The sequence below is a fragment of the Platalea leucorodia genome (assembly GCF_965183815.1).
Source record: "Platalea leucorodia genome assembly, chromosome: 8".
NCBI lineage: Eukaryota > Metazoa > Chordata > Aves > Pelecaniformes > Threskiornithidae > Platalea > Platalea leucorodia.
Genome location: NC_138830.1, coordinates 55,648,818 through 55,664,125, shown reverse-complemented (window position 1 = coordinate 55,664,125; position 15,308 = coordinate 55,648,818). Strand labels below are relative to the sequence as shown.

Genomic DNA, 15,308 nt, shown 5'->3' with positions numbered 1-15,308 from the left:
GTACTAGCTCAAAGTCTTCACTTCTCCCAGAGCAGGAGACAAAAGCTATGTGCAGAAGCCATAAATTCACAGAAAGGACGTCCGTACCCAAGGGTTGGCTGGCATCAGCGGGTGAGGGCCGATAGGAGGAGCACCATTTGGGGAGAAGGGCTCAGGCTTGGAGATCAAGGAGTAGTTTCCTTTGTCATTCACGCCAGGGTGAATAAATCGACAGTTCATGCCCCAGGTACAGTGGCCTGTGGAAATACAGATCTGTTAGACCCCTGTACGCCTACAGCAAGCGTTTGTTCAGCCCTACAACCATTTAAAAGCCATCAGGGAATAATGCTGTTTCAGACATGAGATTTTTCATCTCTCCAACATTGTTGAGATTTACCTGTTTTCATACACGTGGGAAGACACTTGCCACCCCCCACCTTCCCAGAGGGGACAAACAGATCCAGTCACAGACGGAGGAACGTACCAGAACCTTATTACGGTGGGGAGAGGGGAGGGATGGATGCATACACACCATTAAGCAAATGCGGTAATAAGCCTATGAGCTCTTCAAGTCTTATTAATGACAAACACTTCAAGTTAGGAGCTTTATCTTTTACAGAAAACAATGAACATAACCTGACAGCAAAGCAAGCATCACAGCGCATTCAAGACAAACAGCTCTGGTGAGGCACGAAGTACATCAAAGGTTTTCTCTCCAGCCGACTCTGCAGGCTTGCCAGCACAGAGCAGGAAAGGAGACATCGCTACGGAGGGCGGCAGACAAATCTGAAGCTGCTCATTAGCTTCAGGTACCACCCCAAAGAGATGGTAACGCTCAGGGGTCTCTAGCAGGATGCAAAGCTAATTCCCAACTTTATTTTAGCTTGCCTTAGAAACAAAACCCCCTTTTTTTTTTTCTTCCAGCAATCCACTCAACATCAGGCAACAGACATTTTGCAGACTTCCCAGCAGACACCGGCATCACAAAGTCATCGCCAATTCTGCGCTAGCTCGGGCATTAGCACAGCGACTTTAGAGGCACCGGAGCAGTTAATACTGCTGTGGCCCAACGGGGAATCCCAGATCCTGGCTGGCAGGGCAACACGTCAGAAATTCATGCTGCACCCGGGTCCCTGGAAATGTTCCTCATCCCTCCCAGATTAACCACGAGCTGGTGCTCTCTGTCAGAATTAACACTGGCTGCTTTTCTACTGTCAAACATCAGGAGAGCGCAAACCCCTCTGCGCAGCAGCTCACGGAGCAACGCATCCTTTCTCAGCGCCTGAGGACCGGTGTGGGGGCTGCCAGGCACCTACGCAAACACTTACTGCTCCTACTGAAGCGTCAAGGGGAATGATTACCCTGAGAAGTAAGGGGCCCTGCTACATATGGCAAGGTGGCTACGCATCAAGCTGCTTCGCTGGAAGGCTTGCCAAGCTAGTCCTTCATGCCGCTGGACAGATGCAGCCACGGGAGCGCTCCTCAGACACAGCGAGGACAAAAATCTACACGTCTTCGAGGTCCCACGTGAGCAGCGCCTGATCTCCCTGGTGGCAATAAAGCCTTTAAAGCGGTGAGCAAGAGTGGATGTCAACGTCCTCTGAACCCAGGCCAAATCAAAGAAAAACAACGGCGGCAGGAGATCCTGCAGCCTGAACTTTGACTCAGGCAAATATTTCCACGCTGCATGGAGCCGTACGTCACGCTAAGGATTCAGGAACAAACAGCTCTCCTTGCCGAGGGACTTCCCTGTTCCACCATCATCAGCAACACGTTCGTGTCTCAGCACAGGCAGAAAATTCGATACCGGAAGACATTCAGGAAGCCAAATACTTGATATCTGATGGTCACGTCTCCGGAAACCCCCTAAGCAGTTCCCTACGTTGCGTACGCCACTGACGCAAGGAATAACGAGACTCCACCCTGTTCTCCACCCTTCTTTTAATTTCAGATTTTCATAAATTGTTTTAAGGGCGACTGTAAATAAAACCAAGTAAATGAGCAAACATTAAGTGAGATGAAGCTGTAAATAAAACCAAGTAGATGAGCAAACATTAAGCGAGATGAAGCTGAAGGAAGCGGGAGAGAGCTATAGTCAGTTTAAATAAGAAAACTTTTATAAAACCTACTCTCTACACTAAAAAAAATTGCAGGATAGTCTAAGATAGCTGTTGTGCAGTTGCACAAACTTTGGGGAATGTCCTATTAAGAAGAATTAAAAAAAAAAATACAATTGGTTAGATGTAAAAGTTTCAAGTCTTAGGTCTCATTCGCAGTAAGACATATGTTCTGCGATTTCCTACCCCTGTTCCTTCCAACCGAGACTGCCAAACCCAATCATATTTCAGAAATGTGGTATCTGATACAGTCTGGAGCAATCTTCCGGCTTGAGGAAAAAGCTTCTATTTACACGAGGATTATTTTTTTCCAGCTGACTGTTTCCTCAGCCCCGTGGAAGTACCGGCCACCGGCACGTCTCACCCTGTCAGGTTCGACGTCACCCCTCGAGCACGGTGTCTCGCTGGGGTTTCTGGGGTTGCTTGTGAAAACAGCTATACGCGAGTCGCCAACACCTGACACCGCTCCGCAGGCCAACAGATGCATCTGCAGGGCCTGCAGCAGCTCAGTGGATGTCAGCATGATGTCACATCAATAGTTCTTACCAGGAAACAGTATTTCTAGCCCTATTTTCGTTTTTAAAATTTCATCAAATGTCTTTTAATAACTGGGGAAGCGAGATAGATATGGGACTGCAAGAAACAATTACGTTTTGGCAAGGCATGAGCTTGATAAGAAATAACGAGCATTTGCCATTTTTGTTTTCCACGGAATAACCTCTATGCAATAGCTGACTGTTAAATCAGCCCAAGCAGTTTTACTCCATGCCATTTTAAAAACACCAGCAAGTTTTCCTTTATTTGCTTTTACTGGGATCACCATACTTAGGGCAAAGCAATTTTTGCATCTTGGCTCTATGTAAATTCAGCAGCTGGCCACCAAGGAACAGAAAGGTGATACCGAGGACGCCTGGGGCAGAGTTTATCATGTAGACAGCAGCTTAACAGGCAGGAAACCAAACAAGAAAAATTACAGCATCTTTGGTTTGCTTCCACCGTTACAGCATGTCATTACCTTTCATGAAGAACCGGCAGGTGGGACGTGGCCTCACTTTTCTGTCGCTGGGGTCTTTAACTTCTCCTTCTTCTAAGTCATCATCCTGGAACAGACAGACAAGCTGACATTTCACGTGGTGCATTTTCTGCAGCGACTTGACATTTCACAATATGGTCAAATATCAGTCACTGAAAACACACCCTGGAGCAAAACACAAGAGAAAAGCGATATAAAGTTACAATAAATACCCCTGAGCATCTTCGCAATGTACTGCTACAAACAGGAAGATGCATCAACCTCAGTGTTTCAAAGATGACTGCAAAACCCTTCAGGCGTTCGGGTCATCTTGGTGCCAACGCCACAGACCGAGGTTTCATGATGTATCACTTTACCCGATATATGTTTAAAGGCTCAAAATCAACACTACAGTGGATTAAGCTCTCACACCTCAGCTGAACGAGGCCGGCTGTGCACCGTTAGCCGGCAGCATGTGCAAGGCAGTTAGAGGCAGCTTCACCCCTTTTTGGGGCAAATGAGCTAAATCGCGTTACCTTTCCTTCCCGCAGGCTAACAGCGCGCACGCCGACAGCTACCGCAGCTCCGCTGGCGTGGGCAATGCCACCACCCTTCAGAGCCTTTAGACCGGCCTGTCCCCGGCTCGGCACTCACCCCTGTTTAGCTCAAGCGAATTCCTTCTGTTCATTGATGTAAAATACGTAGTGGTATTCCTGCATTAATGCAAGAACCCAATACAGACATCGCACACCTATACATCAAAAATTCTGAAGGATGACTGCTATTACAGCAACTAATTATAAAATGTTTCCCCACAACGCTGAGCGACAATCTCACACATGAGCTTTTCAGGAAAAAAGTCACACATATTTCTTCCAGTCCCCTCTGGCAACAACTTGACCCCTTCCCTTCTACTCCTCAGCTCCACACAGGAGCTGGGAATCAGCTCTAACAAAACTCTATGTTATCCCCAGGCACAGCAGCCCCAGGAAGAAATTCTGGGAGATGGAGTTTGCTTCAAAGATTAAGAACCACAGGAGACGAGCGTGAAATAACAGTCATGAAACACCTCTAGAAGAAAGCTCTTGAAACTTTAAAGTACCAGCCTTTGCCTTTGTTCTCCCGGGAAAAAAAAAAAAGCCTTCACTGGCTTCATTAGGCTGCATCCGAAAACTGAAAAGGAGCTAAAAAGAGGTGGCGATGCAGAAGGCAAAGGCATACACGGCCAGAAAGTCGTCAGAGGTATCTGGCAAGGAAATCGGTTATTTATCCTAAAAGGCACCCTGGCCTTCCCTCGGTCTGCCTCCCTTTCACCGCCACGGAAGTTTTCAGCATATCAAACACATCTGAAGAGGGAGCATCTGGTGGAGGCCTTCCCTTTGCGTGGCAGTCACAGCAACTCTGTGGCAGTGACAGCAGTTGTCTACATGGAAAAGATTAAGAAAGTTATGTCCTTTGATCAATTTAGCAGCTGGAAAGGAGGAAAAACCATCACTTGGCAAAGGATGTACAGAGAGATGGGTTAACAGCCTCTGCTGCTGCATTCCTCTGAGGGCAATACAAGGAGAGCTCGCCCGAACAAGAGCAGATTTTAAAGACTACATATATACTCAAATTAAAATTTGCATTAATATTCCCTCCCTCCAAGACAGGACTCTGAAAGCTGGAATAAAACGCAGAGATTTAACAGTTTCCCCCAAAGCTGGGGATGGCATTCAATGACGCGTGAATGGTATAACCAGCTCAACACCGCGGCTTTCAAAAGAACTGTGTGAAGTCTTTGCAAATGCTGTACTTGAACAAAAGGGAAAGTATTTATTTCTGTGAGGTCTCCTTGGAATCAGGCAGCTGGGAACCCTGTTATGAGTTAATGTATGAAAACCAGAGTACAGATTCATCTTGTGCTTTGTAAGGAGAGTGCTCCCAAGAATGCCTTAGACTCTAAAGGAAAGCATTCATATTTTAATCAAGAAGCAGGCATGGAGTCAGGACTCCAGGAATTTATTTTTTCCCTGCCTGGACTCTCCCACAACACATTGAAATTCCTTCTAACTGAATCAGAAATACACAAAACTTTTTGGAAAACATGCGTTTAACAAAATCACCTGCCAGAACGGGCAAGAAAAAGAAAAATAACGTCACCTTTTTTTTTAAGCAACAGAACTTGTCAACGTAAAAAACCATTAGAGTAAAAAAAAACCCACACAATATACCACTCTTCACTAAAAAGGGAGGAGGGTCTCTCCAGCGAAGCTCTGCAAGCTTCCCGAGCACATGGCCAGGTCAGCTACGCAGCAACGGGGACTGGAAGAAAACAGCATCTCCCGCGTCCGAGCCCTCCCCTCCTTGGCCGAGAGGCCCCACCGGTGACCCCATCCGTGGCTTCCTCGCCCGGTCCCCAGGGCATTCTCACCGCGCTGCCCCAACCCAGTCCAGCTGCGCAGGAGCACTTTTGGCACGGACAGCCAGGAGCAGAGCCAGCCAGGTGCTCTGCACCGGCGACTTCTCTCTGCAGTACCGTGCGCTCCCACTATTCGGATTCAAGTAAGGTGTCCGCCAGACCAGGAACCCACAGGAGGGTTTCTACTCTACTGCTAGAATCGCTTCGTCCTGTTTTCTTCTGCCTGCAAGAGGGAACCTGGTATTAAGCTGTATTTAATACAACTGCTGTACTGCAGCGCGTCCTACCTAAAGACAAGCATGGATCAAGAGCCGCTATTTGCTCTAATCACCAATGCAACTAAAACCAGTTTTCGATTTTTCTAAATAGCTGCGTTTGTCCTCAGCTGTGAAACAGTAGCTACTGGGACTGCACATCCCTGAACGCATCACCCAGACCGTGCGCAGGGGCTGCCTGGTTAGGCACTTCCCAGAAAGCTCAGCACCCTCCGATCCTCTTCCACGCGCCGAGATGCTGCTAGAGCCCAAAAAACAGCTCAGGGCCACGGGCTGCCCGCACACGCCTGATGCCTCGAGCACACGGCAGCCGCTCTACAGCGCCAGCCTCTCCACCTAAACTGATGAGACAGCTTATGACCGCCTAATCCATGGCTAAGTAATTTGCTGTCAGCATCATTCAAAAGTCCTCTGAGAGCCAAGGCAGAATAGTTTCTTAAAGCACTGGAGCCCTTCCATATTGCACGAGAATAAAGCTTATTTGAGACTGCTCTGACAATATTCAGCACAAAGTTTTTCTACAGTACATGGCACTAGACATCCTAGCCACTGAGTTTAGGACTTGGTACGTAGTATGCTCTTACCTGCAAAGAAAAAGCGTGTTACTTGCATGCTGGGGACACAGCTAACACAGATATTTGCATCCAAGAAAGAAGGCATGGCAGTCTAACAGCCAAACGGTTCTGAGACACAAGGATAGGTCTCTCCCTGCAGGACTTTGCCCACCTGGGACCACCTCCTACTTACATCAATTTCTCCATCATCAATTTCTCCATCATCTTCTTCTTTCTTCTTCTCCTTGAGGGGATCCTGGCTGTCCTTTTCATCATCACTTTTGCTGCTGGATTTTTTCTCATCTTCATGGACATCATCTCCTTTCTCCTCTTCCTCATCATCCTCACCAGCAGCTTTCTCACCATCCTCCTCTGCAGCAGCAGCACTTGGTTCCTCAGGAACTTCCTCATCATAGTCCAACTCATGCTCATCTAGTTCACGGGTGACAGAGGATGCTTCATCACCAAGGTCATTCGTCCGGTCTTCCTCCTCTCCTTTGCGAGGCGGAGGGCTCTTCAGCTCCCCACTTTGTTCGTTGTTGTCAGACTCCTGAGACTTGGTTTCGCTTAAGCGGTCCTCTTCATCCGAGTGGTTCTCCTCTTCACCGTGACTCAGTCCCCTGGCTGCATCCTCCTCCTCCTCTCCCAGGACGCTGCCTTGCCCACCCTCTCCATCAAGTTCCCGGTCTGAACCACTCTCCTTCAGGACTTCGTCATCAGAAAGCTGCTGGTCCTCTTCATCAGGAGAGCAGGGGTTTCGCTCAGGGCTGTCGGAAACGTCCATCAGTACCCAATAGTCTGCAGAGGGTAGAAAACAACACTCGTTATGGGGAAACAAGTGGGGAAATGAAGAAAGGCTCACCTTGCACGAATTTGTACTCTTGTATTTTACCTCCTAAGGAAGAAAAGGTTGCTTGAATTCATGAACACAGTTTACCATAGTATCTTCAAGAAGAAAATACAGAGTTTAAACTGCATAAAGAGCTGATTCCATTAGTGTCCCAGCTACCCTTCACATACAATGGAGCTCGAGGTTGGAATTTCATCTACAAGCCCTAATACGTGAGGCTGCACAAGCACTTCCACCAAACCACAGCTAGAAATCCCAAGGTAGCCTCCTCATCCCAGGCACAATCAGCAGTGGCATTTCTTCTGTGAACGAGCGAGTGAGCTTCAGAACCCAGGGCCAGGTTTTCAGGTGTATTTTGTAACCACCAGCACGTGGCACCGCAAATTGCACGGACTCCTGAGGAGGCACAGGAGCACAACTTACAGTGATTCGGGAAAAACAGCCTATATATTCACAGTCGTTGTTACGCTGCACCCAGAACAGGTATGAAAGCAAGGACAGCGTGCATTCATGAAAACTCTTGGATTTTTAATCAGGTTTAATTGAGACCGTGCACGTATTGCCACCTAATCTCTACCCGCTTTATACAGTAAAGATTCAAAACTCCTTCAAAGAAGCAGATCAACTTCATAACTGTCTGCATCATGCACTTCTGTTAGAAGTTCAGTATGAACACATGCTTGGTATGAATAAGTTAAAAATTAGATGTCTGCTTAGAATAAGCACAATAAACACAACAGAAAGGGATGAGATTTAAAGCAGGAAAAACACCCAACCCATACATCTATTTAACTCCAGCAAACAACAAAAAAAAGGATTATAGCAGAACTGTCTGACCCAAGGAACTGGTTGAGCTGTCTCTTACTCGGAAGATTACTGGTTCACATCTAGATAAAAGCTCTTGGTGATTAAAAACCCTTAACCCTTCGGCTGTGGTCTTGCCGCATGTCTTTAGCCCTACAAACAATGACGGCAACTCCTTCCTCGCCCCTCTCAGCGCTTCAGAAGAGCCCAAGCTGAGAAAGGTGTCTCGGCAGGTTTTCCAGCACCGAGGTGGCCAACACTCGGAGAGAGAAAAGCACCCACTGTATTCCTCTGGTTGTACCAGCGGAACAGTTCAACAGAGGCATCGGCTCCTCTTGAGGTGGCACCTTTCCAGGGGACTAAACTCCCCATTTCAGTATATGCCACCTCCTCCTCCAAACCCAAAAGTCTGTACAGGAACAAGCTTGGGCAGCCATCAGACAGAAAGGAAAAGCTAAAGACAAACCTGAGGCTTACAGAAACACATTTAGGGCTAAAGAAAAGCCGTGGGGCTACAAATCAACAAGATTTCTTCGCCTTAATACGTATCATGTTTTACTTCAGCTGCTCCTAGCTACAACCTCCCCACAAGCACATTTACTGCTGGTGCAACAAAAACATGGCATAAATTACCAGATTTTTACCTGCTATTTTTAAGACCTTTGGAGCAGAAATGCTACAAAACCAAGAATCCGGTAGCTCCTTTGAACACATCCAGTAATCCTTCCTGAAATAAAAGTTACTACCTCTAGGCAGCTCGGCACTACTTAACATTTTCCTGACCTACCCCAGCACTCTTCTATGCTCTTCCGACTGGTTCTGCATAGTAAAGGTTATTATTTACCATCAAAGAGCAAGAACAGACAGGCAGGAGGCACACCAAGCCGCAGCATCCAAGCAGACTGCCACACGCTGTAAACGCGACCAAAGCAAATCCAAGCCTTCACAGCATGTGAAACCCCAAACATTTTGGTACTGAGAGAACTGGGGATCTCGGTGCTGAAATACAGCAGGAGGGTAAGTGCGGGGAACGCACAGCATCTCTTCTCTGTCTTAAGAGCCCATGCCTGGAAATCAGGAAGGCATTACAATTTTGTTACCCGTGCTACTCGTCTGCTTTTTCATAAACTCTCCAGGACCAGGGCTGTTGTATTTATGTCTCGTACGCTGCCAGATGTACTGTCATCACCGAGATAGCATCTCTTGCCTTCACTGTGGTGAAGACATTATTAGCTGGTATTTCCAGCAAACTCTCAAGATGAAAGTCACACGCTGCTCGTTATACTATGGGAGGTCTGCAGAGGAGCTAAGAACCATTTCTCAAAAATAAAAGAGAAAAAGCACTCCCAGAAGCAGCACAAGTCTATATGTTAGCACCCAGCAACTTTGCTCTCCTTCACGTCTTCAAAGCCCTGCACAAATATTGATAAATGCGAGGATGATCCAGCCACTCGATGGGGCCCCAAGCAGCCAAGAGAGTCACATTTGGAGCTTCCTACCGGCCACTCTTGTTTCGCCGCACATTTGAAGGAGTTGGCTCTTGCTCACAACCAAAGTTGTGATTTTACTGAAAAGTTAAAAGCCAAATTGAAAGACGGCAATTGCCTCCCGGTGATAGTGGCTCCGGGCAGTTAAATAGGATGTAATCTGAAACAAATTATATTCTTACTGAGTATATAAAGGTTGATGCTGAGTTCATAAATGCTTGCACAAATTGTTTCTGGCTTTAAGAGCAATTTTATGGCAGCAATTTTAATTGCCTAAGTGCCCGAGAAGTTACACTTTGCGTGCATGTGGAACAACTTAGCGTATTACAGCTGAAAGGTCAGCCTTAAGAGGCCAGCAGAAATATAAAAGCTGTCAAGTGCGGATGTATTCAGGAAATTTGTTTTCTGATTTCTTGCAAATAAGCAGCACCAAAGAAAAAGCGTTTAAGTGAACTAGATGCTTTTCTGTATTCGACATCGAGACCTTCAGAAGGATAGGGGAAAACAGATATGAATGCATTCTCACCACCAGCTAAGGTGCTATGTATAAAACATGCACCTCCAACAGCAGCTATTAAAGCTATTATAAAAATCCAGTGCATCCGTCAGTTGCAATAATTTCCTATTAATTTCCATCAGCAGAAACGATAAGAAACACAATAAATGACAGCCCAATTGAAAAGAGTTCACGAAATCCAGGCAGCCGGTTTTTGGTGCGTATTTCCCCGGATTCCAAGAAACGGCAAGTTTCCCTTTGGCAACGGCCCTTACGTCCTCCCCAGTGCCTCTGTCTGCGCAGGCAGCAAAGCAACGCACAGAAGGCGCTTGTAGTTCCTGCACTACCTCTTACGTCGAATTATTTCCGAGAGCCACAGTTCAGCCAGTCTCCAAGGGCTGTCGCTCCAAGTTTACAAGCAGAGAAGAAAAGATACTCCAAAACCAATGAACCAGATTTTTACTTCAATCTTATGTGCAACAGCATGGAAATGCCCCAAAGCAAATCCATGATATGCAAAGGTAAAAATCAGAAGCAGGAAAAAAACAGGGAGATGGAAATGAAAAGAAAACCGTCAGACTAACGACAGAACAGGACTAGGTAGCATTTCTGCTGCACGATGGCAAGACACTGCTCTAGCAGCCATCCCAAAGTTAGGCTAGCCTCTCGCTCGCTGCCACAGCAACTCCTCCTGCGACAGCAGAGATCGAGATGATACCGTGTCCTCCAGCCCTGTTCAGCCCCAAAGCTCTCAGCCCAGGAGAAAAGCGAGGGACGAAGGTACAGCATTCCAACAACGAGCTTACGGGCAACAGCAACGGCACAGAAGCATGGTCTGAGATGGGAGAATGCCTTATCACTGACCCAGGTAGTATTACTTACAGTCGTTCCTTCGTAGAAAAAAGAAATAATTGAATGTTATGAAAGGCAAGAGTACCAGAGTAAGAATTTTGTGAAGTGCTAGAATACTTGCTCTAGCCACTCAAGCCTCTCTTCAAGGCCAATGGATTTATTCCTTGCATGGAGGCAAGTTTAACTCCAGTTTAAAGTGCACGTCCTAAGCGCTGTCTCAGAATACTGATGTAAGCGGTAGAGCAGAAACCCACAGGTTTCATCCCCCATCATAAGCTTGGAATTTTTGTGCCTTAAAGCCAAGCCAGTTTCCTACTGTCTTCAAAACCAGTTATAAAAGCAAAAAATTAACTTCTAACCTACAGATAAGATTGTTTGACTTTTAGCTTAGGATGATGGGGCAAGAACCAGGTATATAATAATGCTTCTCATTTAGCAGTGTTTTATCTTCAGAGGTATCTTTAAAATTACAGGCAGTTCAGGCAAAGCCGACTTTGGTCAAAGCTGCACAACCCCTTCTACGACAAAACTGACTTCATTTGCTCAAAGTGTGTCAAATTTTCATTTTCCGCATCTCTGAAGCAGACTAGTTCAGAACAGGTCACTAAGCCTTTCAGACAAAGTCTACAAAACCCTCACTTTGTCAGGCTCAACAAGTTGGCACAGCCTTTCCAGCGAGAGGCTTGGGAGCAAATGCTCCAAAGTGGGGTGCGCTTGCAGCCAAAATTGTCTTTTACTGCCTCTAGAATCACTTGCGCCTGCCTCATCAAGTTGAAAGCCCCTTAAAAGCAGCTCACACGTTCTCAGTAGAGAAACCGAGGATTTGGCAGCTAAACTTTCCAGCCATCCCACCTGCAGTGAGCACATGCCATCCCCCCAGGTGTGAGCCAGATGGCACTTGCTGTCCTCCCAGATAACACTCTGGTCGAGCAAGACTTTCGCTCCAGTTATTCCTCCTGGATTCTCATGCCTCCAGCCAGTCCCTGTTGGCTTGCAGTGTCCCTGCCAGTGCTGTGAGCCAGCAGTATTAGAGACAGCCAACCGAAAATATAAAACGAAGAAAGCCCCTAAACGAGAGGCCTGAGGCTTTTTGATCTTGTTTTGGGTAGCAGCGCCTTTGCATCATGCTCAGCAGCCCCACTGCACTCAGCTACAACTGAGAACACCTGGCAGTTTTTGCAAACCTAAGTTTGGCCTTTTGGTCACGGGCTATCCAAAAATGATGGAAAGCACTCCGAAGAGACATACCTAGCATCGTCTAGGAGCAGGATGAAAAAGGCTAGAACAGCCTGGTGGCCTAGGGGACATTCGGCTGCAATGATCTGCAGCTTTCTTTGGCACAAACCTGCCTTTTCTCCCTGCAGCCCCTCGCCTCGCTCCCTGTAGGCGCACAGGCTGCTGGAGGAGGCGCAGGCAGCAGCCTCGTTCAGCACGCAGCCCTGACTTGCCTCCAAGGCGGCCGGTTCGCACACAGAATCAGGTCTGGCGGAAAAGAGCAGCTCTTAGTTACACAATCCGTATGCAACAGGAGGCAGTGCTGAAGTTTCACAGAATGAGTTCTGGAATTTTTCAAATTAGGGAATGAAGCATGAACTACTCCTTAACTTTGTCAGTGTTTCATGGCTCCTTCTAAGCTAGGCATTCACGTGGATGTCCTCACCTGCAAGGACTTGGATGCAGTAATGAAGGGGCTTGTCTTGTTCTCTGTTCCTATTTCAATCTCATGGCCTTACTGGAAAACATTTAAAATCACGCAGATTCCCCTCCCACCCCTGCAGGTAAAAAGGCACCGTACATTGAGGCTGTGTTAGGGAAATTTAAATTCATCTGCTTCAGCCACATTATGACATATTTTTTCCAAAGCTTAACGATATCCAAGACGTTTTTTAACTTAAAATACAGCACTGAGATTAAGAAGCCTTGACACAGCACTAAAAGCAGTAAGAAAAAAGCCCTCTGCTATGCAAGTTGCTTTTTAAAAACTCAGCTTCAATACCGCCAGCTAATCCCGGGATACACTTTAAATAATAGTTTTAACCTTACACTTTTGTTAGGTGACTTGCCCGAGGCAAGAGGCAGACGAGTCAGAGCACTGGAATTCTTAGCAGCAGGTCTGTTTTCAAGATCAAGCCCAACTTCTACTCTCTGTTAAATGAACAGCATCAAAAGGTACAAAACTAGAAGGAAGAAATGCCAACCAGGTTTTAGTCTGCGGTCACACGTGCACCTCCGACGCCGCTCTAAGGCAGTGCAGCGTTGGACAGACGCACATTCTGGATCCGTGGCTCTTGACAGCGCCTGTTGCTGGCAGGAGGCTCAAACTCTATTTCTTATTGCTCTACGCTGGGTTGTTTTCAAGTAGAACTCATTAAAAGTTTTGACAGCATCTTCAGGTAAGCCAACAAAGTTAAGCTTTGTGTACAACTAACTAACTCGCTGCTGCGGGTAGTGCCTTGGCAGCAAATGAACTGGAACTAGCATGGAAAGGATTACCTCAGGATGGCAGCTTACTCTAACCCACTGCAGCACCTACAGGATAAAGCTGTGAGTTAAGACGGGATTTGAAACAGCTACCAAGGAAAAAATACTCCTGGCAAGCATTATTTCCATTCGTTAAATTCCTCCCTCCAAGGCTGAGCCTTTATATGCTGCCACAAAAAAGCTTTTGCCAAGTGAACAAGGAAAACACCTTGGATATAGGATGGGAACCAACAGCTCAGACAGTTCCAGCACCTCTGGTAGCAGGAAGGCACCGAGTACCCTACAGAAAACTGGAGCTTGACAGAGCCATCAGCTTCAATCTTGAAATCCTACAAGCTGTCAGTACGATGGCAAGAACCAAGCGCATACCCAACTTCTGTACCCCCCAGCAGAGACCTCACAGCTCCCAGGGTGGTCAAGGGACAGACGCGAAGGGAAGAAGCAAGGAACCTCTTTGCTTCAGGCAGAAATCGTTGCGATAGAAAGGAGAAAAAAGCACTTTCTAACAGCCAAACAGCTGGATGCAAAATCAAAACGTTTCCATTAATCAGATGCATGAAAATCAGGGGTTAACGCAGAACAGAGAAGTTCTGGAACAGGGTCTAAGTCAAGCCATGAGGATGGGTGAAGGACGATGACTGAGCTGAGGAGAATGAATGGGAAACAGCGCTGACAGGACAGGCGAGGAGAGAAATGCAACACCAAAAGATTTTGCGAACAAAGAATTGGAAAACAGAAGCAAAATAGAAGCAATGGGCAGGAACCACAATGGGGAAAAATACGGAAGAGTAGCGACAACATGAGAAGGAAATAAAATGCCTCGTGATCTAGGAAAGGAGCATCACATAAAACCGAAAAGACACGCAGAACAAAAGCAAAGCACCCAGTCCTTTGCTTTGAATGAAACTATGGTCGTTAACAAGGTTAATTAACCAAAATACACACTTCTCCGCCATCCTCAGAGAAACACTGACTTTGAAGATGCATAGCAAACTTCAATTACCTAGCAGCTGTCAGGAAAGCTTTTAATACAGAAAACTGAGCTGCCTTTCAGTATTAATTTAAAAGAACTGCTTGGTGACAGCCATTTTCAGTGAGCTGATTTTTAAAGAAGAGCTTGGGGAGCTCTGAGCGGGAATGTTAACCACTGCTTTCTGCCAGGTAGACTTTGGGACTGAAACCTGAAGAGAAACGGCACCGTAAGCAGCTGGAGTTTGTTTTCACCGTGTAACTGATTTGCCTATGGCTGGAGCACACACGGCTCTTCCTGCCGCTCTCCGCTGGCAAATGCTAATTTTGAATTTTCAGTGGCTCGCTCCCGTGACAGAAAACACGTACAATTATACCTGTATTCTGTAGGATCTGTGGATAATCGCGCTCAAGAGGCTAACTTTACCCAGAACATTTGATCAGCAGTCTTGCAAAGAGTTGTCTTGATTAGACTGTGACCCTTTTCTTTAATCTAGACAAATCTTAGGAAGATGAGGAGGAAGAATTCACACCTTGGAGGTGCGGCTCTTGCTACAGCCAAAGCAGCACCGTTAACAGTTGCTTCAGAAGAGCTGAGCTGCCGATGCAGTAAAATAAAATATTGTTAGTGCGGATACTGAACGGACAGCTCTGAGAGGAGACAGCCCTGCTGAGACGACTCACGGAGGGAATTTAAACCACCTGCAGCAGCTACGTGTTGGAGCACTCGCAAAAACAACGGCGGCTCTGCGCAGAGAGGAGCGCCTCACAGCTCGTAACAAACCAGTGTTATGCGGGTGATGCACCCACCTGTCACAGGACGGACCCCCACGCATGATGTCCCCACCCAGCCGTCGCAGGACGGACCCCCACGTGCGACGTAGCCGTCGCAGGACGGACCCCCACGCATGATGTCCCCACCCAGCCATCGCAGGATGGACACCCACGCGCGACATAGCCGTCGCAGGACGGACCCCCACGCGCGACGTCCCCACCCAGCCGTCGCAGGACGGACCCCCACGTACAGCTGG

The 15,308-nt window shown here is 47.1% G+C and overlaps 1 protein-coding gene across 7 annotated transcripts in view; it reads right to left on the bottom strand.

Moving 5' to 3' along the window:
• ZC3H18 (zinc finger CCCH-type containing 18) overlaps positions 1–15,308 on the bottom strand; it is a 50,488-nt gene that overhangs the window by 34,450 nt on the left and 730 nt on the right. For all 7 annotated transcript variants that reach the window (XM_082320410.1, XM_082320408.1, XM_082320409.1 and 4 more), the window contains exons 3-5: positions 6,532–7,136; positions 3,112–3,196; positions 88–236 (exon numbers count right to left, since the gene is read on the bottom strand). In XM_082320410.1, the coding sequence (XP_082176536.1) occupies positions 88–236; positions 3,112–3,196; positions 6,532–7,122 (825 nt within the window). In that variant the 5' untranslated portion in view covers positions 7,123–7,136. The remainder of the gene's footprint in view (positions 1–87; positions 237–3,111; positions 3,197–6,531; positions 7,137–15,308) is intronic.